This window comes from Cetorhinus maximus, chromosome 7, assembly GCF_964194155.1.
Source record: "Cetorhinus maximus chromosome 7, sCetMax3.hap1.1, whole genome shotgun sequence".
NCBI lineage: Eukaryota > Metazoa > Chordata > Chondrichthyes > Lamniformes > Cetorhinidae > Cetorhinus > Cetorhinus maximus.
Window position 1 is genome coordinate 145,496,681 of NC_135885.1, and position 26,442 is coordinate 145,523,122.

At 42.6% G+C, this 26,442-nt stretch overlaps 1 protein-coding gene across 1 annotated transcript in view; it reads right to left on the reverse strand.

Moving 5' to 3' along the window:
* Positions 1-26,442, reverse strand: part of cdc16 (cell division cycle 16 homolog (S. cerevisiae)) — a 40,738-nt gene that overhangs the window by 11,627 nt on the left and 2,669 nt on the right. Inside the window, exons 3-14 of the mRNA XM_078546070.1 lie at positions 25,050-25,147; positions 22,605-22,643; positions 19,686-19,826; positions 16,555-16,714; positions 14,970-15,064; positions 13,671-13,804; positions 13,037-13,116; positions 12,547-12,596; positions 11,151-11,224; positions 9,137-9,262; positions 6,203-6,355; positions 3,890-3,953 (exon numbers count right to left, since the gene is read on the reverse strand). Of these exons, the coding sequence (XP_078402196.1) occupies positions 3,890-3,953; positions 6,203-6,355; positions 9,137-9,262; positions 11,151-11,224; positions 12,547-12,596; positions 13,037-13,116; positions 13,671-13,804; positions 14,970-15,064; positions 16,555-16,714; positions 19,686-19,826; positions 22,605-22,643; positions 25,050-25,147 (1,214 nt within the window). The remainder of the gene's footprint in view (positions 1-3,889; positions 3,954-6,202; positions 6,356-9,136; positions 9,263-11,150; positions 11,225-12,546; positions 12,597-13,036; positions 13,117-13,670; positions 13,805-14,969; positions 15,065-16,554; positions 16,715-19,685; positions 19,827-22,604; positions 22,644-25,049; positions 25,148-26,442) is intronic.

Below are 26,442 nucleotides of genomic sequence, written 5' to 3' on the forward strand. Positions count from 1 at the left end.
TTTCCCTGAACAAAATCTACGGTGTAGCCACCACAGTCTTTTCTGCTGAGAAGAATAGTCTTTTAATTGCTTGGTAGTAAAGAGCTTAAGCAATGCTGAAAAAAAAGAGACACGATGTTGAAGCTTTTCTTCTTGCACTCACATCAGGACAGACGCAAGAATTCCAAATTTCAAAGGGAGCAACAATTCATACTACATGAGAAAAGGGTGCCAATTAGCAGGCAAGTCAACTCTGATTGGTTGAGGTATTGCCATGGAGCATGCACTAGGGAATTACTGCTCTGCCATCTTGCGTCTGTCCTGATGGGCACAGGATGAAAAATTTGAAAGCATGTCTCTTTATTCAGCAATATTGAAATATAGTCTTTAGTTGCCTCAGTCCAATTCCATGGAATTTTATCAAATCCTCTGCCTCCCTATTTGCTAATCTTTGATACTCATGGGAATAAAAGTTAAAGGGGTTATCTACTGAGGTGCGTAGGATGATTGAAGGAGTTCACAGAGTCAATAGAGAGAAACTGTTTCCTCGGTGTGTGTGTGGGGCGGGGGGAAGAGTATGGTAGTCCAGAACATAGACTAAAATAAGAGCCAGACCATTCAGAAGTGACATCAAGAAGCCTTCTTCACAAAAGGATGGTGGAATTCTGGAACTCTCACCACTTTCCCCCCACCACCACCTCCTGCTAATAGCTGTTGAGGCTGGGAATCAAATTGAAAATTTTAGAACTGAGATTAATACCTGTTCCCTCAAAAAATCTATCAAAGACTACAGAGTTAAGAGACAGATCAGCTATGTTCCAAATGAATGACGGAACAGTCTCCATCTTATATTAGAGTTAAAATGGGAGCCAGCTGCTTTCATCAAAGCATAAAATGAAAGTTCGAGACCTGCTCTAGGCCAGGGCAGATTGATTGATCTGAAAATTAGATCAAAGCCCATTTATCCCAACTAAGTGCTAATTAAATTATACACGGTCTGGTTGTTGATGCTGGGGCTCAATTCAAAATTTCAAAGCTGAGAATGATAAGTTTTGTTGGGTAAGTTAATTAAGGGTTAAGGAGACAAGGCAGGAAAATGGAATTAAGATTAGATCAACCATGATCTAATTGAATGGTGGAGCAGGTTTGAGGGGCTGAATGGCCTCTTTCTGTTCCTAGAAGCCTTCAAGCAAGCTTTCAACTACCTCTCATGGCCCCCTTATAAAGGCTCAGTGTCTGATCCTTCTCTACTGCTGCCTCAAGATCTTATTCAATGTTAACCTGTGCCAAATAATAAGCACGAGGTGTTACTGTAACTAAACCCCACTGTTCCCCTGATCAAGCACACAAGATGACTTAACTCATACGATTAATCAAATTAATTATTCAGCTCTGCAGAAGCAGAGGTTAATACAGCAGAGATGTCGTCAGTGAATACACCCATTAGTTTAATAATCTCGGATGAGTACAACACATTTCTGTGACAACTATACAAACGAGTTATAGCTTAAATGAAGCAATCTTAATAAACCAACACAGGTGGCATTATCCCACAATCTCAAATCAATGAGAACAGGTAATTTAGATGAAATAACTTTTTATTTCAAAGATTAGACTTTAGTCTGAGTTCAGTGGGGTGGAGAAATACAAATTATATGAATTTTGTGGCAGCTAATTTAAATATACAACGCTTCATTCACACCCCTCAAAACCTTATTGCTGTGGCGAGAAAGCGCACACAAACCTTTGGTTTTCCCTTTACCATGTCAATGATGACGTTTATTTGGTTAGAATGACAGTCTGTGCGCAGAAGGAATAAACCACATCAGGAGAAGGGAAGGGAAGGGGGGGAGGGAAGGGAAGGGAAGGGGGGGAGGGAAGGGAAGGGAAGGGAAGGGAGGCGGGAGGAAGAAAGAATATATTTCAGATCTGCCATGTACAATAAATGTGCTTTGAAGTGCAGTCACAGTCCTGTAGCTGCCTAATATTCAAAAGTTCAACATCATCCTGAAGTAATATGGTTTAAACGTCTTTTAAATTGCAACTTTTAAAATTCTTTCACAGGATGTGGACATCACTGGCTCAGTTAGCGCTTATTGCCCATCCCTAATTGCCCTCGAGAAAGTGATGGTAAGCCACCTTCTTGAGCTGCTGCAGTCCATGTAGTGTAGGTACACCCACAGTGCTGTTAGGGAGGGAGTTCCAGGATTTTGACTCAGCGACAGTGAAGGAACTGTGATATATTTCCAAGTCACAATGGTGTGTGGCTCAGAGGGGAACTTACAGGTGAGGGTGTTCCCAAGCATCTGCTACCCTCATCCTTCTAGGTGGTAGAGGTCATGGGTTTGGAAGGTGCTGTCGAAGGAGCCTTGGTGAGTTGCGGCAGTGCATCTTGTAGATGGTACACACTGCTGTCACTGTGCATCAGTGATGGATGGTGGTGGCGGCAGTGCTGATCAAGTGGGCTGCCTTGTCCTGAATGGTGTCGAGTTTCTTGAGTGTTGTGGGGGCTGCACTCATCCAGGCAAGTGGGGAGTGTTCCATCACACTCCTGACTTGTGCCTTGTAGGTTGTGGACAGGCTTTGGGGAGTCGGGGGATGAGTTCTGATTACAGAATTCCCAGTCTTTGACCTGCTCTTGTAGCTACAGTATTAATATGGCTGGTCTAGTTAAGTTTCTGGTCAACGGGAACCCCCAGGATGTTAACAGTGGGATTCAGTGATTGTAATGCCATTGAATGTCAAAGGAAGATGGTTAGCTTCTCTGTTGTTGGTGATGGTCATTCCCTGGCACTTGTGTGGCACAAATGTTACTTGCCACAAGCCTGAATGTTGTCCAGGTCTTGTTGCATGTGGACATGGGCTGCTTCAGTATCTGAGTCGTGAATGGTGCTGAACATTATGCAATCATCAGCAACCATCCCCACTTCTGACCTTATGATGGAGGGAAGATCATTAATGAAGCTGGAGGTGGTTGGGCCTAGGACACTACCCTGAGACATCTCTGCAGTGATGTCCTGCGACTGAGATGATTGATCTCCAACAACCACAAACTTTGTGCTAGGTATGTTTCCAACCAGCGGAGAGTTCCCCCCACCCGATTCCCATTGACTTCAGTTTTGCGAGGGCTCCTTGATGCCACACTCAGTCAAATGCTGCCTTGATATCAAGGACAGTCACTCTCACCTCATCTCTTGAGTTTAGCTCTTTTGACAATGTTTAGACCAAGGCTGTAATGAGGTTAGGAGTTGAGTGGCCCTGACAGAACCTAAACTGTGCCAAGGTTGTTGCTAAATAAGTGCACTATCACTTCCATCACTTTGCTGATGATCGAGAGTAGACTGATGGGGTGGTAATTGGCTGGGTTAGATTTGCCCTGTTTTTGTGGACAGGCCACAGCTGGGCAATTTTCCAATTGTCGGGTGGATGCTAATCTTAAAGCTGTACTGGAACAGCTTGGTTAGGAGCGTGTCTAGTTCTCGAGCACAAATCTTCAATACTATTGCTGTAATGTTGTCAGGGCCCATAGACTTTGCAGTATCCAGTGCCTTTAGCCTTTTCTTGATATCACATGAATCAATCGGCTAAAGGTTGGCATCTATGATGATGGGGACCTTTGGAGGAGACCGAGATGGATCATCATATAAATATATTATTTATACCTTTTCGGTATGGGTGTGACACCTGTATTCTATACCCACACGCTTCAGTCACTTCGAAATGAATGCAGTTCAAAGGCAGACTTATCAAACATTCAGACTGACACACTGCTCTGCCTAGGCAGAACAATGCATCAGCACAGCCATTTACACAAATCGCGACACAGTCACTTGGTCTCACTTGGTGAGACACGCTGAAATCCAGCTTATGAAAGTTCTTTTTATTTGGAAACAGAAAATATACACTTTACCTCATTTCCAATTGCTCTCACTTTATCTAGTGCGTCCAGAAAATACTTCTCTGCAGCCTTCCAGCTGAAACAAAATTATTTAAACTAATTTCAGCGGACAAGTTAGAAGCCAACTGTGGATTCAGTAACAAAAACAAAAATTGCTGGAAAAACTCAGCAGGTCTGACAGCATCTGTGGAGAGAAAGACAGAGTTAACGTTTCGAGTCCGTATGACTCTTCATCAGAACTCGCTGTGGGTTCAGAACCTCTGGCGTGACAAATCTTTTTATCTCATCATTATTATGTTTGCAAATGTTTTCTCTATTAATCAGTTGATTTCGCTGTTGCCCTGTCACATTTTCTGTGAAAATTCACACCCCCCCCCACCCCACCCCACCCTATAATGTCTTAAAGAATTTGTTTAGCTTCTTGTCAATGTATCATGCTGCAATACACAATCTGACTACCGGGTACCAATTTTATAGAATCATACAGCACAGAAGCAGGCCATTCAGCCCTTCATGCCTGTGCTGGTTCACTGAAAGGGCAATTCAATTAGTCCCACACCTTCACTCTTTCCAAATTTTTCTTTCCTAAATATTTATCCAAATCCCATCTGAAATCCCCTGACCTGTTGTTGTCTCAGGCAGTCCCCGGGGATTGATGGGTTAGGAGATAGCTGAAAAGTCTAACGCACACGCTGTGTTCTACCAGCTTCCTGGGAAAGCAAGTGAATTTACAACTCAAATTTCAATGTTTGTTTTTGATTTAAACTTGTGTAACTTAGTTCTCTGTGTTTTACATCTCCCTGCTCCTATTTCACCTGACCTGCTGCTCCACCTTCCTGTGTCTTTTCCTCATTCTCTTTCACTGCAGCAGGTCCTCTCACTGACAGGAGGATGAAATTACAGCAGTTTCAATTAGAAAATGTGAACAAACCAATATTGAATTACTAAATATTTACAGCACAGAAATAGGTCATTCAATCCAACTGCTCAATATTTGTGTTTATGCTCCACACAAGCCTCCTCCTCCCACCCCACCAACATATCCTTCGACTTCTTTCTCCCTCAGTACTTATCTAGCTTCCCCTTAAATGCATCCATGCTATTTGCCTCAACCACTCCCTACACAGAGAATTCTGCATTCTCACCATTCTCGCCTGAATTCCCTATTGGGTTTATTCGGGACTATCTTATATTGCTATCCCTCAGTTTTGGATTCCCTACATTAAGTGTCCGTGGCGCAGTTTTCCTCAGTGCCTAATCCTGCTTCACCTGATAACTACATGAGCGTTCAACTCTGTACAGAACAATACAGGAGTTTGACTTGTATTTCGTGTTTTCAGTTCAAGTAACAAGAAGCCTAACAACAAGGACACTTACATAATCACCTATCAGTTCATAAACTTTACAACACGAGTCCATTTGGCCCATCGTGCCTGTGCTGGCTCTTTGAAAGAGCTATCTAATTAGTCCCATTCACCCTGCTCTTTCCTCATAGCCCTGCAAATTTTTCCTTTTGAGGGATTTACCAGATTCCTTTTTGAAAGTCTTTTTGTCGTTGCATGTGGGCATCGTGGCAAGGCCAACATTTGGTGCTCAACCTTAATTGCTCTTGAGAAGGTGGTTGTGAGCTGCCTTCTTGAGCTGCAAATTATTGAATTTGTTTCCAATGCCCTTTCAGGCAGCACACTCCAGATCATCATAACTCGCTGCGTTAAAAAAAAAAATGCTCATCATCCCTTTAATTCTTTTATTAATTGTAAGTGGCAATGCATATGGATATATAATAAGTTAGGTTTTTGACCTCGCATGGGTTCCAGGCCTGTCTTGTGTTTCCCATGAACAAATGTTTGATAATTTTTCATGACCTGTGGGTGTTAGGCATTAATACAGCCACCAAATGTGACAAAAAAAGATAAAAGGATGAGAAGTATTTAGAATGGCGTGAGAGAGAGAGAGAAAGAGAGAGAGCGAGAGAGAGACATAGCCAGTGTGACACACAGTTTGTGAGAAAGAGAGAAAGTATGAGAGTGATAGAGACTTGGATACCCAGACAGCATGCACAAAATAGAAAGGAACCATTTGACTTGTGGTGTCTATGTTGGTGCCTGAACTCAACTCTACGAATTTAATTTCCCCAACTAGGAATTCTAAAATATTTTTAAAACTCTCCTGTATGGCAGCGAAATAAACATTTCTTTAAAATCCACACATTCTCTCTACTTGATCACCCTGAATTTCTGAAAGGATTCGATTTAATGAAGCTTGATTTACTGTGTAATTTGTGAGCTGATGTGTATGTACATCGAGAAATTTTCACCTACTTACTCTGCATTTTGAAAAGCCACCACTCCCATCTCGTGAAGGACGAAAGGGTCCTCGGGTGCCGTGCTCAATGCTTGACTGAAAAATCTCTCTGCCAGTTTGGAATTGTTGGTTAGTCCATACTCAAGTCCAATATACAACATTGGTAAGTGACACCTGCGGCCAACAGAATGCAAAATCTCTGTAACACTGCAATCCTTTGAAGGTATAAATAAAATCAAAACCAGTGAATACAAAACATCATTGTAGACCTTGCACAGAAATACCTACAAACCAAACCTTGCTTTGTTCACACAAAAACTAACCCATGGCCACACAGATTTTTTGGAATTAACTTGAACTTAATTATTTTTTAAATATTAGACAAATGTTAACTCAAATCAATTGGTTTAACCCATGTCATAAAGAGGAAAGGAGGTGAGGCCCTACACACAAAGTTTCAGAAGATAGGTAAAAGATTAAAGAACAAGACCTCAAAGATGGTATCCTCTGAGTTACTCCCAGTGCCATGTGCTAGTATGTACAGAAACAGGAAGATAGTATAGATGAACTTGTAGCTGGAGAGATGGTGCAGGAGGGAGTGCCTCAGATTTTAGGGTCATTGGGACCTGTTCAACCAGATGGGTTGCACCTAATGCTTTGGGAGGGGGTGCGGTGCAGCTAAACTCATTTGACAAGGGGAGGGGTACCAGTATGCAGAAGAAAGGAGAGGCAAGGTGCATCAAAAAGAGGGATCAAACAGCAACAAAGCAGGAATTAAGATAGAAGAAAAAAGCAAAGCCATCTAGCATGGTGCTGGAAGGCACATGCCTCAATGTGAGAATAAACTTGACCAGCTACAGGCACAAGTTACCATAAGGGGGTTATGATATAATGGCTGAAACAGAGATCTGGCTTAAACATGGGCAGGAAAGGGAACTGAACATTCCTGGTTAGAATGTATTCAGGTCAGATAGGGAAGCGGAAAAGAAAACAGAGGAAGGGGACTGGGCTGAGGTGTGCATGGCTGTATTGATCAGGATAATATTACAGTTTTACCTAGGAACAAATATACCAGAGGGTTCAAAGATGGAATCTATTTGGATAGAGTTAAGGAACAGAAAATAATCTGTTACATTACTAGGTGTTACTATAGACCCCAAAATAGAGAGAGGAGGAAGAGAAGCAAACCTTTCACAAATTGCAGATAAATGTTACAATAATGAGGTGGTAGTAGGAAGAAACTTCAATTATGCTATTATAGACTGGGTGGAGCAAAACAGAGTAAAAGGCAGGTACGGTAAGGAACCCTTAAAATATGGACGAGAATTTCCTTAATGAGTGTTTCCCTGGGCCAACAAGGAAGCAAGCAATGCTGGATCTAGACGAGGGTTGGGTTGTAATGGGAAAACACCTTGCTGACACTGATCGTAACACAATTATGCTTAACATAATTATGAAAATGGGCGAAGCAAAATTAGCAGTGAAAATACTCAACGGCAAGAGAGCCAGTTTCTGTGGGAGAGCATACATGCACATCTTTGAAGGTGGCAGAGCCAATTAATAAGTTGATTATAACTAGGGGCACGGAATACAAAAGCAAAGAACTTATGCAAAGCCTTTAAAAATCACTAGTTAGGCATCAGCTTGAATATTGTGGCCAGTTCTGGACACCACACTTTAAGAAGAATGTCAAGGCCTTGGAGAGGGTACAGAGGAGATTGACCAGAAAAATACCAAGGATGAGGGAGTTCAGTTAAGTAGAGAGGCTGGAAAAACATGTGGTTGTTCTCCTTACAGTAGAGATGGTTATTGGAAGATTTGGTAGAGGTGTTCAAAATAATGAATGATTTTGATAGAGTAAATTAGGAGAAACTGTTTTCTGACAAGTGGGTCAGTAACTAGAGTCATAGATCTGGCTATTTTGCCAAGTAGTTTTAGAGGGGAAATGAGGTTAAATTTCTTCACACCACCAGGAAGGACGGTGGAATCAGGTTCCACAGGAATGTTAAAAAGGAAATGGGAGATGTATTTGAAGAGGAATAATTTGCAGGATTATGGGGGGAAAAAGCTGGACGTGGGATTAAATTGGACAGCTCTTGATGGGCAGTATTTCTTCCTTCTGTTCTGTGAGATTCTATAATTCTACATCATTTACTTTTAAATGTGTCCAGTTCTGGCTGGGCCATGTATAGACTGTCCGTGGACACAATAAGAAGACCATTTTTAAATATCCTGACCTTGAATAAATGTATAAAAATGTAGATGAGTACCATTTCAGGGCATGCTGGGGGTCTAACTGCAAGGAAATGATCCAGGACTTGAGAACTGAACAAACTTGATTTTGTTTAGAGCCTCATCTCAATCCTGGGAATTTCCCAAAGCACTTTGATTATTTTGAAGTGTACTACAGTTACAATGCTGACCACTTGCAGACTCCCCGCTCTTCTCAAACTAGTGTCACAAGATATTTTACACCAGAACAGGCAGACAGGGTCTCTGTTTAATATCTCATCTGGTACCCTGGCTCTCAGGCACCCTCCAACAGTGCAGCGCTCCCTCAGTACGACACCAAAGCGTCAGCTCAAACTGCATACTCAAATCCTGGAGTGGAGCTTGTATCCATACCTTCAGGCTTGGAGGAAAAAGTGCTACCATCTCAGCCAAGCTGACACTGGTTGGAAGATTGGAAAATGGATGGTAGTTGGAAAAATACACGTGTGAAGAGTAGGCTTGTTATTTCAAAAAAAGGGGTGTTGACATCAGGTTTGAAGACCATGTTGGCAGATTATGGCAGCGAGCAAGGTTTGAAACAAAGCATTTGATGGCAAAAAACCAAAAACACTGCTCGTTTGAAATCAAAAAAATCTGATGGAGATCACCAGCAAGTTGAACAATCTAACTGGTGTTAAAATATTTACTGAGGTTTGATGATTCCAATGGACAGCCAACACTTACCCTTTCATTAGCTGTGCTGCTGTGAAATAGGCAGCCATGGCCTGGTCATGTTCTCCTTCCACTGCAAAGGAATGGCCATAGGCGATCCATGCTGGCCCATAGGTTCGCTCAAGGGTGGTGGCTTTACTGAAGGGTTAGAACAACTCCAATTAGAAAAACAAGCCAACAGGGTCCCAATTAACAGGGATTGCTGTAAAGGTCGTAAGTGAATTGGGGCTTAGATTAGGAAACAAATTTAACTCCAGGAGGAACAGGGGAGTGGTTACAAGAATATTTTTTAAATTTAAAAGGGTTAACGAATAGGATCATTCTTCAGAGAGCCAGCACACAGATTCTGCTCTGCAAAATTCTAACAAGTTCAAACAGTCAACAGCTTCAAGTCATTGCATGTCCCATGAATGAAACAGAAGAGGCCATTTGGCCCCTCGAGCTTGTCCCACCATTCACTTAAATTATAGCTGATCAATACCTCATTCTATCACCTGCACTTTACTCCTATCCCTTGATAGCCTTGCCCAACAAAAATCTGTCAAACTTGGGTGTTGAAAATGTGTCTCTGATGTGTACATTTGCTCAGTTAAGCCAAATCCCAGGCCCCTAGTTCTGGAATTTCTGGCAATCTCAAACATATTATCTGGCAGCAAATTGTCTCGTCCTTTAAATAGCCTGAACACTGTTTCTAGGAGGTATAACAAGTACTGACTACTGCTGTCTAGTGTGAGGTAATTATAGTGGACATGAGCACTTTTATAGCAATGATACCCTCAAAGACAATGCATTAAACCAGATTTACACCAGTTATTATTCAATTCAGGACAATATTTAAAAAGAAAGATCACTGCCCCATTTCTGCAAGATGGTTTTGACAATAAACCAAAAATACTGCAGCGTTTCCCGAGTTTGTTATTCTGTTTCTGCAGCAGCACTTGAGTTAGTTTTACTACATTTTGAAGCGGACTGTTATGTTTGAACTCCCCCAGTGCTCTATATAATATTTGGATACAAAAAGTGATCATGTGAAACAATATATAAATGTATCTTAACAAAACCATAACGTTAAAAAGGACATTTTTCCAACAGCATACCAATGTGATCTCTATGTGTATTCTTCAGGGTGGGTAAATTGGTGAAACATCAGGCCATTCTCAAACAATCACTCACTACAAACTATCCCCTCTGGGCAACAACTCACCCTCTGGGCATGAGGGCTACTACCAATCTGACTACCAGTACTTGTAAAGGTGGTAGCATAGTGGTTATGTCACTGGACTAGTAATCCAGAGGCCCAGGCTAACGCTCTGGGCACACAGGTTCAAATCCCACCACGGCAGCTTGTAGAATTTACAGACAATTAAAAAATCTGGAATTGAAAGCGCAGCAGTATTGGTGACCATGAAACTATCATTGGTTGTTGTAAAAAGCCATTCACTTAATGCCCTGAAGGGAATCTGCCATCCTCACCTGGTCTGGCCTACGTGTGACTCTAAATTGTCCTCTGAAATGGCCAAGCAAGCCACAGAGTTCAAGGGTAATCTGGGGCGAGCAACATTAGATTATGGCTGATGTGTACCTGACTCCATTTATCCGCCTTGGTTCCTTTACCCATATTCCTGTTACCCAATAAAGTCTATCAAACTCAAATTTCCCATCAACCCCTACCTCACCTCGCCCCACCTCCACCCCTGCCACCCACCCTCAGCTTCTCCCTTTTTGGGAGAGTGTTCCAGATTTCTATTATCCCTTGTGTGTGAAAAAGTGTTTCTTGATTTCACTCCCGAATGGCTTGCCTCTAATTTTAAGATTACGCTCAATAAACCACATACACTTGTACATGGGAAAATTACATTAATGAAACATTGATATGAATGCGCCCTTTACTGGAAAATGGAATATCAGAAAAGTGCAGCTATTTTTAAACACAAAATTGAGAACATGAACAAAGAAAATGAGAAATAGGTTTTCGAAAAGCAAAAGGACACAGTAAACTACCCCATAACACTGCTAACGCTCTCACCTGAGATACCTTCTGGCATGTTCGTTCTTGTGGCCGACCATGAGGTAATAACAGCCCACCGCAAACCAAGACACCTGCGGACAAATCACAACCATCAGTACCGAGAAAGTTAATGTCTAAAGTGAATCACACTGGAACTGAAACCTCCTTACTGAGAGAGTGGTGAGAATGTGGAACTCTCTACCTCAGGAAGAGGCTGAAGCAAATGGCATACGTATATTTAAGTGGAAGCTGGATAAACACATGAAGGACAAAGGAATAAAAGGATATAAGGCTGATAGGGTGAGACGAAGTAAGGTGAGAGGAGGCTCATGTGGAGCATTAACACCAGCATGGATCAATTGGGCCAAATGGCCTGTTTCTGTGCTGTAAATCCAGAGGAGAAATTTGTTGGTGTACTACAGACTTATAGTGATTCCCTGGGGACAGACAATGTCACTAGCAGCAGTCCGCACGGTGCTGTTCAATGATATCAAGGAAGAATGCACATAGGCCGTGCAGATAGCGGCCCATAGCACCACCTGCACCCCAGGGAAATCGATGCAAGTGACTGCTCTCTCCATGTAACTGAAAAGGCATACAACGCGATTTCACAAAAGCTCAGTCAGTGGGAAGATGAGCCACAGGAGTTCACATGGACCCCGGAATTGATCATTGGTCAGTGCTTGGGTAGTAACAGGGGCTCAACAGACCTCAATAGCGCTAGATTAGGAAGGGAAATATCAACTGGGGTATCCCCATCCTAATTACTGTCTAGTGGCAGGTATGGTGGAAACGCAAGTGTGCAGAAATCAAGTAACAGGGAGGATGTGGCCAAGGTTCCCTTTAATTGTAGCACAGCTTGTTTACTGCACTGCACAATACTGTCCCGCTTCCTGTGGGGCCACACACCCCTTAAAGGGAACACTGGGTGCAGCTCACTTGTGACGCCTCGTGTAGTCAAATAACTTGCTGACATTATCAAGGTAAACATTTGAATGAATGGCCATTCTGAATGGAGCCCTCGGAAACCATTTCGCAGCAAATTAGCGGGGGCTGGGGGGGTGTCAGTGATGTGGTGGTATTGTCACTGGGCTGGTATTGTCACTGGGCTGGTATTGTCACTGGGCTGGTAATCCAGAGACCAGAGTAATGCTCTGGGTTTGAATCCTGCCACGGGAGATGGATCTTGCCTGGTCTGGCCTACATGTGACTCCAGACCAGGCAATGTGGTTGACTCGTAAAATGTCCTCTGAACAAGGGAAATTAGGGGTGCACAATAAATGCTGGCCTAGTCAGTGATACCCACATCCCATCAACAAATAATAAAAAAAGAAATCAGCAGCTTCAGGAGAGGAGAAAACTGGTAAAAGAAATTATAAAGAGGAAATAATTAACAATGAGTCCAGCTACTTACTGGATTATTGGGATATAAATCCACCAACTTGTGCGCAAGGTAGAACAGTTCTGAAAATCAGAAAGAAAATGTTAAAAAAAAAATTAAACGTATGCAAATATTTTATTTTACAACCAAAAAAATCATCAGTGAGAAAATCACAGAAACAGAACCAGAACCAACAGAACATTCATGTCATTCTCAAGTAAAGCTGGTAAAATATAGGAACTGCCACTGACATTTAAAGAAGGAGAAAGAAGCAGAGAAGATGAAGGAGATCCACTGAGAAGGGCAGAGGCGACTAAAGGCTCTTTTGCCAATGTTGAAACAGAGGGAAACTAGGACAGGCAGACAGTCAGAGCGAGGGAGAGGCAGAGGGATCATAAGCCTTAAGAAAGTTGCAGATGTGGGTGAAACTGGTGGGATCTGTAGGGAGCGATTCTGAGTTCAGTTTAAGTCAAATTAGGGAAAAGAAACAAATGTCAGAACAAAGGTTTAACTCAATTCTTACCATTTGCTTTGTTCAATTCCACCAATGTTCCAATGTGCACTGGAAGGAGAACTGCATGGTAGGGATCTTTATTCATCACCCTATCAAGTAACATACACCAAAATTAATGTTACATCTGTTCTTTTGAAATTAACCCTGTGTACAAACAATTACTTTTTAAACAATTATGAATATTCTTCAGCTTCACTTAAACCAGTAGGTAGCACTCTCACCTCTGTGTCAAAAGGTTGTGGGTTCAAGTCCCACTCCAGTGACTTGAGCCCATAATGCAGCTGGACACTCCAGTGCAATACTGAGGAGGTGCTGCACTGTTAGAGGAGCTGTCTTTCGATTGGGACATTAAGCCAAAGCCCTGTCTGCTTTCTCAGGTGGACGTAAAAGATCCCAACCCATGAAGAGGAGCAGGGGCGTTCAATCTAGAATCCTGGCCAATATTTATCCCTCAACCAACATCACCAAAAGCAGATCACCTACTTATCAGCAGATGCTGTTTGTGGGATCTTTTTTGTCCAAATTTGGCTGCCATGTATCCTACATTACAACAGGAATGCATACATATAACAGTGACTATACTTCAAAAGCGTTTAAAATTGGTTGTAAAGGATTTTATTCATGACCTGCAAACTGTACTTACATCGAAGTGAGTTTGTAACACGTCTTAAAATCACAGTTGTAGTAGTTCCGCTCTGCAACAGACACTACAACATCCAGATTATCCTGCAGCCCGTCTATTGACTCAGGAATTACTGTCTCACTCGGTTTATTATACTGTTGGAACAAAAATAAAATGGTGACAATGTAAAAGCAAGGATGATATTTTGTATTACCCAAGGAATAGGAACCCAAGCTATTGAAAGACAGTACAGTTTACGAGAGAGGGAAACTGATGTGAAACTACTGATACCTAGTTCTAAAAAAATATACTTTGAATATGTCCTCTCCACACAGCCAATATGAAGTATTGCACCTTCTGTCCACATTTCCCACTATTTATAAATAGAAGCTGCTTATACAAACATGTTCTGGTTATTGCAAATACAGAGGTTGCAAACAGTCTGGTGCAACCCAACAAAGTACATCATGGAGGGGGATTGGTGGAGGGGGATTGGTGGAAAGGGTAAGGAATCTATGGCGGAGTCTGAAGCTTTGGCTTTCCCAACCTTGAGCTGGAGGAAACGGCAGTTCATCCAAGAACGGGTGCTGCACAAGCATTCGAAACAGCACAGAGACAGTTGGGGTGGTGGGGGTGGGGAGGTGGTCGGCTGAGGGAGATGGCGGTGAGGTAGGGTTGGCATCAGCATATCTGTTGAACCTGATGTGTTTTTGGATGATACTGCCCAGGGCAGCATGTAGCTAAATCTCCCTGCACCAAGTCGCACTCACTCATCCACCCTGCCCTTACTGACCCACATTCATCCTGGACCCTCGAGCTCCAGAATTCCCTCTTTAAATCTCGCCATCTCCCCCTTTCTCCTTTAAGGCCCTCCTTGATCAAGTTTTTGGATCCCCCAATATCTCCTCTTTGGCTCAACGCCATTTTTTTTGACAGATTGCGTCTCTGTGAAGGCTTTCTATGCAACTGCAAGTTGTTGTTGTGCTGTAATTACATGCTCTTGCCAATGGAGGTACCGCTGCACCTCTACTGGCTGGATGATGTAATTACAGTGCCAAAAGTTTGTTCAGGCAGTTCCCACAGTGGATGCTGACACAAGAATTTAGAATAGAAATATAAAAATACAGGCCGAACGTACAACTTAAAAACATCTGAGTGCCCTGGTCTAATTATCCCCACACTTCACCTGAAGAGGGGGTACTTACACGCAGCAAGATGAACAAATATTTGATAAATATATCCTTGAAAAACAAATAATCAAACATGCAAATATTATTTTTCCACAAAAATCTGACTCATTAAAATAAATGGTGCGTTTACCTTTTTCAATTTATTTTTGTACAGAAAGTACAACAAATCACGTTCTTCTTCAGTGCATTGTTTATTGAACGGTAATGATTCAAGCAGTTCCTTTTCTGGAAAGAAAGTTTTAAAAGTGATTATCACGAGTGCTAAATCAGCACCAGCACAGCGCTTGTCATTGCAACTGGCCGTTCTCATATTGCTTAATTGCTACCTCATAGGTTTCTTTCAGCCCTGCCCCTTCACTATTTAACTCAATGCACTGTTACACTTCAGTCAGCTAGGTGGTGAAGAATAGGGTAAAAGCAAAAAAACTGCGGATGCTGGAAATCCAAAACAAAAACAAAAATACCTGGAAAAACTCAGCAGGTCTGACAGCATCTACGGAGAGGAATATAGTTAACGTTTCGAGTCTGTATGACTCTTCAACAGAACGACTCTTCTATTGAAGAGTCATACGGACTCGAAACGTTAACTCTATTCCTCTCCGTAGATGCTGTCAGACCTGCTGAGTTTTCCCAGTTGAAGAATAGGACACTGGAGTCTAGTCTTTATTCACTTGCAAGCTTTTCTTTAGAGAGACACACTCTGTAAATGGCGTACCTCCAACCAACAACCACTCTTTAATTTGATTTCTGTATCAATCACCTCAAAATTTGTCGATGCTAAATTTTTACCAAGATTCGAGCTTCAGCTAATCTGGTAAAAGCCTAAATTAAACAGGAATGTCTTAAGTGAGGTTCCTCTGCAGACAAATGGGACCTCAGCAGCAGAGAGCCCGCGGGTTAGAGAAGTGGCCCCACAGAGTCTCATGGGGATCAGAGCCTGTAGGGTCAGGAGTGCGGGTTGGAGAATTGGCTGTATAAATGTTATAGTCCCAGCTCTGACATCCAAGCTCCCATCCAGCAAGTTCAGCACCACAGTCTTATGATTTACCCCTCATATTTGAGCACAACTGATCATTAGAGCTTTTAGCCCATGAGTACAAGTACTTTGTTTTGTGGCTAAATCTTCAATCCATTAACGTGCCTCGAATCACTTCAGCTACCTGGTTATCCTCATTTTAACTTTGCACTGGAAGACATGCCCCATAGCCACTAAAGGTCAACTGACCACCATCCTTTCTCCTAGAAAAGCAGGAGCCGGCCATTCAGCCTCTTGAGCCTATCCCACCATTCAACTGATAGATTCATTTAAAGGGAAACCAGATAAACACACAAAGGAGAAAGAATCAGATATGCTGATGGGATTAAACGAAGGAGGGTGGGAGGAGGCTCTTGTGGAGCATAAACAGACCACTTGGACTCAACGGCTTGTTTCTGGGCTTTAAACACTTGGTAATTAGATCGTGGCCAATCCTGTTGGCATTTTGTCTGTGATGAGATTAGCTGAAAAGTTTCTCTTAGTAACCCTACGGCAAGGGGAACGAAACTGAGAAAGGCCCTTGAAACATGAAATCTGAAGGACAGGGTCCGAGCCTGATCAAGATGTAGAATTTTATTACAAACGTCTGAATGGACCAAACCTCCCACAAATTTGCTATCTGACCGCAGCAAGTTTCAGCAGTCAAAGCAAACGGCAGCAAAGTAACACGTGCTCATACCTTCCTGTGCTGTCAGCATGTGGTGTGACGTCAATAGATCAAATGCTTCAAAGCAACACACATCAAGCTTCAATGCTTCTCTGTAGCTATTCGTGGCCAGGGGTCGGTTATCCATAGCATCATAGATCTTTCCGCGCAAAAGGCAGATAGAGCTCTTGATCTAACAGGAAACATTTCAGGAGGTTAAAATGCAATCAATATCGTTCAACAAATAAGTCAATGAACGCACATCAAACCAAATCACCCGCACATCAGGTGCTTTGCACTATTAATAGCAGAATTTATTTTTAAATTACAATTGGTACAATATAAATTCACAAGTATTTCAAAATACTGAAACATGCCAATAAACTAACCACTGTCCCTTCTCCTAGAAGGATAGGAACCATTCAGCCCCTTGAGTCTGTTCTGCCAGTCAATTAGATCATGGTTTCTGTGCTTCAACTCCATTTAGTTGCCTTTGCCTCATATCCTAACTAGTCCTGATAGCTCCAACTGCCACCCCCACACCCACACCCACCCCTCCAAACATCCACAGCCTTTTGGGGGACAGAATTCCGAATTGATTCAACCCTTTGTGGGAACAAGCGTTTCCTGATTTTGCCCCTAAATGGACTCACCCTAATTACCTCCACCAGTGAAAGTGGGATGTGATGTTTTCGCCCATCAGTCTGTTGGTAAATATCTCTCAAAAACAAATAGATGGGTTTCAATGAAACTTGGTACACAGATAGTGTATGGTTCAAGAAAGAACCGATTAGTTTTGCCGAAAATGAAGACCCAAATCCTGGAACTTTTTTTTTTAAAAAAAGGATCCGTTAACATTGGGAGATAAGAAGAATTGACTCTTTTTGTGGGGCGTTTGATTTCGAATGTCATCAATGGTCTCAGCACCTCTGGTGCAATTTGTCACAGCTGTCAAAATGTGAGCAGAGTTTTCAGAACAGGTTGTTGGATACGGATTGGTCTGAGGCCTGCCCATTTAAGATGGAACCTCTTAATACTGCAGGAACTCACCAAGGCCCCTTAGACAGCACCTTTTAAATCCATCTAGAAGGACAAGGGCAGCAGGTACATGGGAACACCACCACCTGGAAGTTCCCCTCCAAGTCACTCACCATCCTGACTTGGAAATATATCGCCGTTCTTTCACTGTGGCTGGGCAAAATCCTGGAACTCCCTCCCTAACAGCACTGTGGGTGTACCCACACCACAGGGACTACAGCGGTTCAGGAAGGCAGCTCACCACCACCCTCAAGGGTATTAAGGTTGGGTAATAAATGTTGGCCTAGCCAGCGAAGCCCACATCCCAAGAATGAATAAAAATAGTAAAAATAAAAAGATTTATTTTTTTCAGCTTTGTAGTTAGAGAATCAACCATGCAGGGAAAAAGCTGTGTAACTGTAGCTGAGTTACACAGTGTGGTGGAGATATGTGCTCTATTGAGTGCCTTCTTCACTTGTTTTAAGACTGTGTCCCCTCTTGTATGCACTGACTAATATATTTACCTGAGAAACTATTAAGATACTCTCATTGTATCAAATTATTCAGGTCATCAGTTAAGTTGCCATGTTACACGTTGGGAACCATTAATGGAAGATCAGTACATTTCAGTCTTGAGCTTACAAGAGGAATTTTGTATAACTTAACTCGGGAGTCAATGTTAAAGCTGCAACTTAGCAAGAATATATTAACTGTCAGAGATCAACTGTTCCCCCCCGTCCGGTGCCCAATGCAGTATTTTCATTAATTATCAAAAACTTAGCTGCTCATCGCAAATATTTGAATTTCACATTTGAAATTCCACTTTGACCTTGTTTCCTCCTTTCCTATTTCTGCAGTTACTTGTTGCTTTACCCAAGATGAATGAATTGGGACCACGCAGTTGGGGGAGTTTTCAAAGAACCATCAGGATAGATGGTCACTAGTTCAAAGTCCTAGCAGTTTAACGGAAGGAAAATCAGGGAAGTGAATGTGGTGGCTGTGACATGGCAAGGAATGAATGATAGGATTCCACTGCTAGAACCATCACCTTTAGTTTCCTGATGTCCGTTCATACATGTATGACATCATTATGGCAAAGCTCAGATAGCCATGTGGTGATGGATAGGACACTGCAGTCTTGTCTTTATTCACTTACAAGTTTTAATTTAGAGTCACACGTTTCATATGTGCACCTTCAATCTCAACCCCTCTTTCAGCCTGCTCCTGTATCCTCCAGTATTTTCATTCACACATTTATATATACACTATATATGTTTACGTACACACACATGGCACCCCCAATGCCCTCCACCTAGACTAACACCCAATTGACATACAATTAACAATATGCTTGTCAACACAAATGATACAAACACCAATGGCTCCAGCAGTGACTTCAGTGCCGTCCCACTAGTGACTCCTTGAAAAGTTGACACCACTCCATTCACAATCCATTCAACATTTGGGGTTGGGGCCAGAAACAGAACTATCTACAGTTGTAGACACTAAATTGGAGTTTGGAGGGAGAGGGGAGATGAGAATAAAATTAAAGGGAACGGACGAATCAAATAGAAATGGGCGTGAATAGATGGAAGCTGTGCTGGTGAGTGGAAACCGGCACTAACTGCGGACAAATGTAAGATAATGGGAATGGTAATATCACCCAGGTGGCTCTCGGAAAACACACACCTGGACACATGGATCTGGAGGTGTTGGTTGAGAGCTCACTGATAGCAACAGAGTGCAGCAGCAGTAAAGAAAGCTAACCAAATTTTCAGATCTATAATCAGGGATAAAGCACAATGAACCTGCCAAAGGCACTGGTACATCCATACAAGGAGTAGTGTGTGCACCTACTTCCAGTAGGGAATCACTGGGCAGGGCAGGAATGCTGGCCGATTTTTCCTCTTGCTAACCCAAAGGTGTTGAAGCCAGCAGCTGCCCCATGGTTGAATGCAGCTAATTCACCACAGAGTAGAGGTCAACCCTGAAACACTCACAGCCTGAGAGCTCAATAGAATCAGATAAAATCACAGAACAACTAGGAGAGTGTGCACACTTTAGTCAGGAGGGACAATAAAGACTAAGACAAGCGGTTATAGTCTTCCTATTGAGCAGCAGAGACTGTGGTAGAAACTGTGACTCACTGCAGCCGGAGACAATCCCCAGTCAACAGACGCTTCTTTGATTTTGTTGTCAACTTTGGCATTCTTCTCCACTATTATCTTGTTGATCGGTTCTTGCATATCCAGAATGTCAAGGGCTTGCTGATATTCCTTGGCTGCATACTTTTTGTGACGGAAAAAAAGGAGATAAAAGGTTTAAATGCAGCTTCAGTCATCAAGGGCAGATAGTGTGATACAGGGATAGTGTGATACAGGGATATGCTAATAAACTATTTAAATTCTGCATTGATGGAGGTCCCATCTTTTGGAAGAGACATTAAATCTGGGGCTCCTGTCACTTGTTCTCTGGAGCGGGACTCGAACCCACAACCTACTCACTCTGAGGCAAGAGCTACCCATTGAGCCACGGCTGACATTTGAGTAAATACTCAAACATCCTGCCTATTGTTCAACCAGCCGATGCTTTAATTACTGAAAATCCACGCGAAAGGGAATTATTAATCCTTTGCCAAAGTGTAAACAGAAGCTCAGGCAACAACTTTATATAAAAGCATCTTCTGTGTCAGGATTAACTCAGTTATTTTAATCGCCAAAATGTTTATATGAGGTGATAAATATCCAGGTACAAGGTGCTGGGGAAAAGGTATGTACAGGTAGACAAGTCAGTCCAACTGGGCCCAACTGCTCAAATGGGGGTAACTCACTAAAGTGCCACCAGATGGAGCTAATTTGCTGAATGCTGTTTTCCAACAGGCTTTTTGCTCACAGCTGGATTGCACTCCAGTGCTGCACCTGATCACTCACTGGGGCCACCCAGCAGTGTAAAGAAGGACATGGGCTCCAAGCACCCAGCAATCAGAATTGTGTTTGTTCATACAATAGACAGAAAATTAATTTGGAATTTCCCATCCGTGCCCAATTTATATGATTATATTGTGCCTCTGATATAACGAAAGCCCCCCCACCCCCGCAAGGTGCTTCACAGGAGCGTTACAAAACAAAAAGTATGACACTGAACCATGCAAGGAGATGTTAGTTCAGGTGACCAAAAGCTTAGTCAAAGGGGTAGATTTTAAGGAGCGCCTTAAAGAAAGAAAGTAAGATACAGAGGCAGAGGATGTAGGGAGGGAATTCCAGAGCTTGGGCTCAGGCAGCTGAAGACACAGCCACTAATGGTGGAAAGATTAAAATTGGGTACCAGAGTTGGAAGGTAGGTATTCCAAAGGGGTCTGGGACTGGAGGAGACTACAGAGATAGAGAGGGGCAAGGTCATGGAGGAATTTGAAAATAAGGATGAGAATTTTAAAATCAAGACATTGCTTGGCGTTGGTCAGCGAACAGGCAGCACAGTTTAGGATGGCCTCAAGTTTATGAGGGTAGAATGTGGGAGACCAGCCAGGGGTGCGTTGGAATAGTCGAGTCCGGAGGTAACAAAGGCATGGATGAGAATTTAGCACCAGATGTTACGATGGGCAATGTTACGGAGATGGAATTGGTGATGATTCACGATATGGGTATATTATTGACAAGGTCAGAATTTATCGCCCATCCCTAGCTGCCCTTGAATACACCTGAATGGCTTGCTAGGCCTTAGAGGGCAGTTAAGCGTCAACCACATTGCTGTGGATCTGTTGTCACATATTGGCCAGACCGGGTAAGGAAGGCAGGTTTCCTTCCTGAAAGGACATTAATGACCCAGATAGGGTTTTACACAAACCGGTAGTTACAAAATCACCATTACTGAAATCCATTCTTGTTTTTTGGAGATTTTATTTAATTGAATTTAAATTCTCCAGCTGCTGTAGCAGGATTTGAACTCATGCCTCCAGGTCATTAGTCCAGGCCTCTCGATTACTAGTCCAGTAACATGAACACTATGCTATGTCTTATTCCTAGTTTCCAATAACCTGGGTCATAGGGCTGCCAATTCTAGTTTGACATATTCCTGGAGGTCCGATCAAAAGTTGCCTAATGTTTATGAATTTACCGCAGTTGAGTGTCCCAATGTCAACAATAACCCAAATAAAATATTTGCCTTTTTGTTTTATATAGTGAGATAAATATCATTTATAAATCAAAATAAGAACACAAGCGAATAGAAAGATTTAAGGATCAGTGAAAAAGCAGAGCCCACTTTTTGTTAGGAGCATTGCTGAAAGAAATACTTGTTCTGTTGAAGCTTTCCATCTTGCACTCATCAGGACAACTCGCTAGAAAATACCAGTGTCGGGGAAACACCATATTTCTTCCCGTTTGATTTGGGATGAAGGCACACCAAGAGTGAAACGATGCGCAAGAACAAACTCCAAGCCTTTCAGAGAGTACGTGACCAGAGAAATTTGTTACGTGTTTAGTGGCGTCATTAATTACGTTGCCAAACCGCTTCCACTTAAGTGAGTTTATGATGCAGTGTTTTTCAAACGGGTACTGCTTATGGTGCCGTCATCTACTGAAGCACAGGGCTACTAATTTATGCCGTGCCCTACACTATGCTTAGTCTGAGGCATGGAAATTTCTTTCATTTTTCAATTTGATCCTTTTATGCCACTACATTGCTTCAATAGATGACCGGACCATAAACAGTACCTGTTTGAAACACGTCTGCACCACAAATTCACTTAAGCAGAAGCGGTTTGGCAACGTAGCTAATGACGCCATTAAACACGTAACAAATTTCTCTGGCCACGTACTCTCTGAAAGCTAGGAGTTTGCTCTTGCGCATAGTTTCACTTTTGATCTGTCTTCATCCCAAATCAAACGGGAAGAAATATGTTGTTTCCCCAACGCTGGTATTTTCTTGTGAATTGTCCTGATGAGTGCAAGGTGAAAAACTTCAACAGAAAACCTCTCTTCTTTTTTTCAGCAATATTCAAGTTCTGTACCACAAACGACTATTTGTTAGGAACAGTTAAACAAGGCATTAAAATTTACTTTACTCACATGACACTGGGCAGCAAAGTACCGACAGGCTCCATAGATCTGTGGGCAGTAGGCAAAACAATAGACATTTACAGCACCAGGTAACACAGAATATTCTGCTCAATGTTGTGAATGGTTATTAAAGCTGTTCAGTAAAAAGGCAGCCAGTCCACAGTTATAGCCATTAGCCAACCGGTCTCATTGAACCCCGTCTTTCACACGAGGGGTTCCAATCACCATTCTCGAAGAACTTGCTTTGGAATCGTCTCCCAAACAACGCTTTCTCTCAGACGCCTTCCATAAGGGTCCACCTCCAGAGTTTCAAGCTCTCCTGGATTGCCACGTGCATTCAAGCTTCCTTCCACACACACTCTCTCTCACTGACTTAGCCAGGTAAACAGAACACCACTGCTTCACATGCCCAGAGTAACAGGCCTTCAGCTGCCTCCTTGGATCTCCTGGTTTCTCACAAGCTGTTTCTCCTTCAAGTCTGCGTCCTGTAGTTTTCGTCTCCTTAAGCATGGAGCCTTCATCTCTGCTCCTTACTTATAATTCCACAGAACAGGACCTTTTCCAGAATCCTCTTCCCTTTGACTAGAAGGTCTGCTTGGGACTTTTTCTGTTCTACTCTCCTGGATTTGCTTCTGCAGTTTCCTCTCCTGTCCAGCCTCTCTGGAATCCTGGCTTAAGCTTTAGTTTGGGACTTGTTATCTGTCGCTCTGCTGTGCTGCTTCCAACTCAACTGAAACTACTTTTCTGTTTCTGTGGGGCCTCCTGTCGCTGGGTTTTTTTCTACCTTGTTTGTTTTAACTTCGTTTCAAGAATCATAAAATATTCCCTAAAATGCAGGCATCTTTTAAAGTGAAGCTAAAACTCAACTTCTCCTTTTCTTAACACACAAATACAAATTAAACTCAAACTTAAAGATATACCTTATTCCTAACACACCGAAATAACACATATAACTTACTTAATTATCTCTATTTCCTAACAGAAGTGAATAGTATAGATACATTTAAGGGGAAGCTGGATAAACCTATGAGGGAGAAAGGAATAGAAGGGTATGCTGCTAAAGTTAGAGGGAGAGGGTCATGCGAAGCATAAACATCAACATGGACTGGATGGAGTGAATGGCCTGCTCTATGCAATAAACTCTATGCTATTCCTTTATAGTCATGCAGGCAAAATGAAAGCAGCAAGTTCTGCAGGAACGGAGTGGACTGTCACACAATCTGAAGTTACCCAAATAATTGTGAGTATTGCAAGATTTACAGTTTGAGAGTCACAGATTACCCAAAATAGGCGGTCAAAAATTCAGGAGTGATTTTAAGGTAGTTTATTAAGAAGCAACACTTTAGAACAAAGAAAAGCACAGCACAGGAACAGGCCCTTTGGCCCTCCAAGCCTGCGCCGATCATATTGCCCGTCAACTAAAACATTTTGCACTTCCAGGGTCCGCATCCCTCTATTCCCATCCTGTTCATGTATTTGTCAAGCTGCCTCTTAAACACCACTATTGTACCTGCTTCCACCACCTCCTCTGGCAGCGATCTGATACATAATCTAAATGGGCAGAAAAGACATACAATGCCAAATGACCCATAAAAGGTGAGAACGGTTGACTGGTCCTGGATCAGAAAAACTGATGGGGGAAAGGAGGGGGGGCTGCTGATCTCCATGGTTGGTGGGGGCAGTCTCCTCAGAATGGTTTACTGGTCCCGGATCAGACAAATGGACAGATGAAGCTGATATCTGGAGCTGGAAGTGGCAGTCTCATGTAGTCAGTCTTCTTGAGCTAGCTAGAGTGTTAGGCTGAAGCCAGCGTAGATCATTTTGAAAAGCTCGCCTCTGTCCAAAGTCTTCTTGAGCTAACCAAGATGTTAGGCTGAAGCCAGCATTGGTCAACCTCAAGAAGCTCTCTTCTGTCCAAGGTGATTTTTCCGTCTAGAGAGCTTCTTTCCATTTAAATACCTTATTTCAGGGAGTCTTATGTCAATCAGTCCATTGGCAAGGGCCAGATATTCCAGGTGGCTTTGCCTGTTTATTCATTTTTTAAAACTACATACTCAAAATATCTATTTTTTCCATTATATTATTTTTTATAGTTACTTTTTATTTTTCTTCCTATTTCAGTCAGAAGCCCATGAAGTCATCTTGTGGCTCATCGCTTGCTAGGACGTTCTGTTTAACCTTCAGTCAGTTGGTTTACATATGGATCATGAGGTCACCTCCTCTCCCTCCCCCCACCCCACCCATCTTATCAGGGTTAACAATGTCTTGTTTCAGAGCCTGTGCGAGAGACAGGTCCTTTTCAGAGGTAATGGCGTTCACTGTTTTGTGTTTGTCAGCCAGGAAGCTGCTAATGGGAGCTTTATTTATGAGTGTGCTATTCCTATAATATTCAATAAATTTCTTAGGATTTAATGAAGCTATTATACAGCATGGACAGAGAGAAGGAAATCATACCTTATCAAGTTTGCGAGATCGAATAGCGTGGGCAGCCCTGTGGTACTGGGCTGTGAGGTAAAGGCACTGGGATAGCCAGTAGATATCCTGGGGCTCCTCTACAACACAAAACAAAATCACAACATTTAATATGTCAACAGTGTAATTGGGCACAAATATGCAGCCTGTCTTACAGGCAGAGACAGGACACAGAGCAGTTCCTGGGGGGGGAGGCGGGGTGGTGTAAATTCAGTGCTCATTGTAGAGGCTCACATGAAGGAAGTGTGGGTTGCAGAAAGATTGCTAATGTGTTGCAGCCTGACCTCAGAACACACAGCTCCCTGCTAATGGTACATCCTGCCAAGGTCATTGGGTTTTTGTCATTAAAAATGGTTCCTATTTATAATACACTAAGACTCTTTGAAGATTTATTAGTTCCAGAATCCATGGCACTTAGAATTGATTTCTTTGAGGTTCGTATAATAGATTAAATGGACCACACAACATCCTCGCAATGCCCAGACAATCCATTTGAGTGCTCAACTGCAACCATTCTTCCCATTTTGCAATCAAACAAAAAAAAGGTCAAGACTTGCATTTATATATCGCCTTTCACGACCAAACATCTCAAAGCGCCTTCCAGCCAATGAAGTACGTTTTGAAGTGTCGTCAGTGTAGTAACGCAGGAATCATGGCAGCTCACATTATCACACACGTTTATGTGAGTATGATGGTTTATGTTGACGGAGATAAATATTGGCCAGAACCAAAGGGTTAATGTTCTTCAAAATAGTCCTTTGGGATATTTGACTTCCACCAGAGCAGGTAGACAGGGCTTTGGTTTAACGTCTCATTTGAAAGACGGCACCTCCAACAGTGCGGCACTCCCTCAGTATCAGACTTGATTTTTGTGTTCAAGCCCTGAAGTGGGATTGAACCCAGAACCTTGAGATTCAGAGGGAAGGCTGAACAGATGAAATAGGAACAGAAGGCCACATGGGTCTCGTGAGCTTGCTCCGCCATTCAATATCGTGGCTAATCTTTGGCTTTGACTCCACTTTCTTTCCTGCCTGCCCGCTCCCCATATCCCTTAATCCCAAGAGATCAAAAAATCTGTCTAACCCAACCTTAAATGTATTCAAACAATGGAGCATCCACAACCCTCTGGGAAAAGGAATTCCAAAGGTTCACAACCCTTTGAGTGAAGAAATTTCTCATTTCAGCGCTAAGTGATCAACTCCTTACCCTGAGATTTGGCCACCGTGTTTTAGATTCCCTAGCCAGGCGGGAACAACCTCTTGGTGTCTACACCGTCAAGCCCCTTCAGAAAGCTACCAACTGAGCCACAGCTGATACCTAATCTCACACAGATTAGAGGTCCAAGCAAGCTGCAGCAGTTAGATCACCAAAAGCA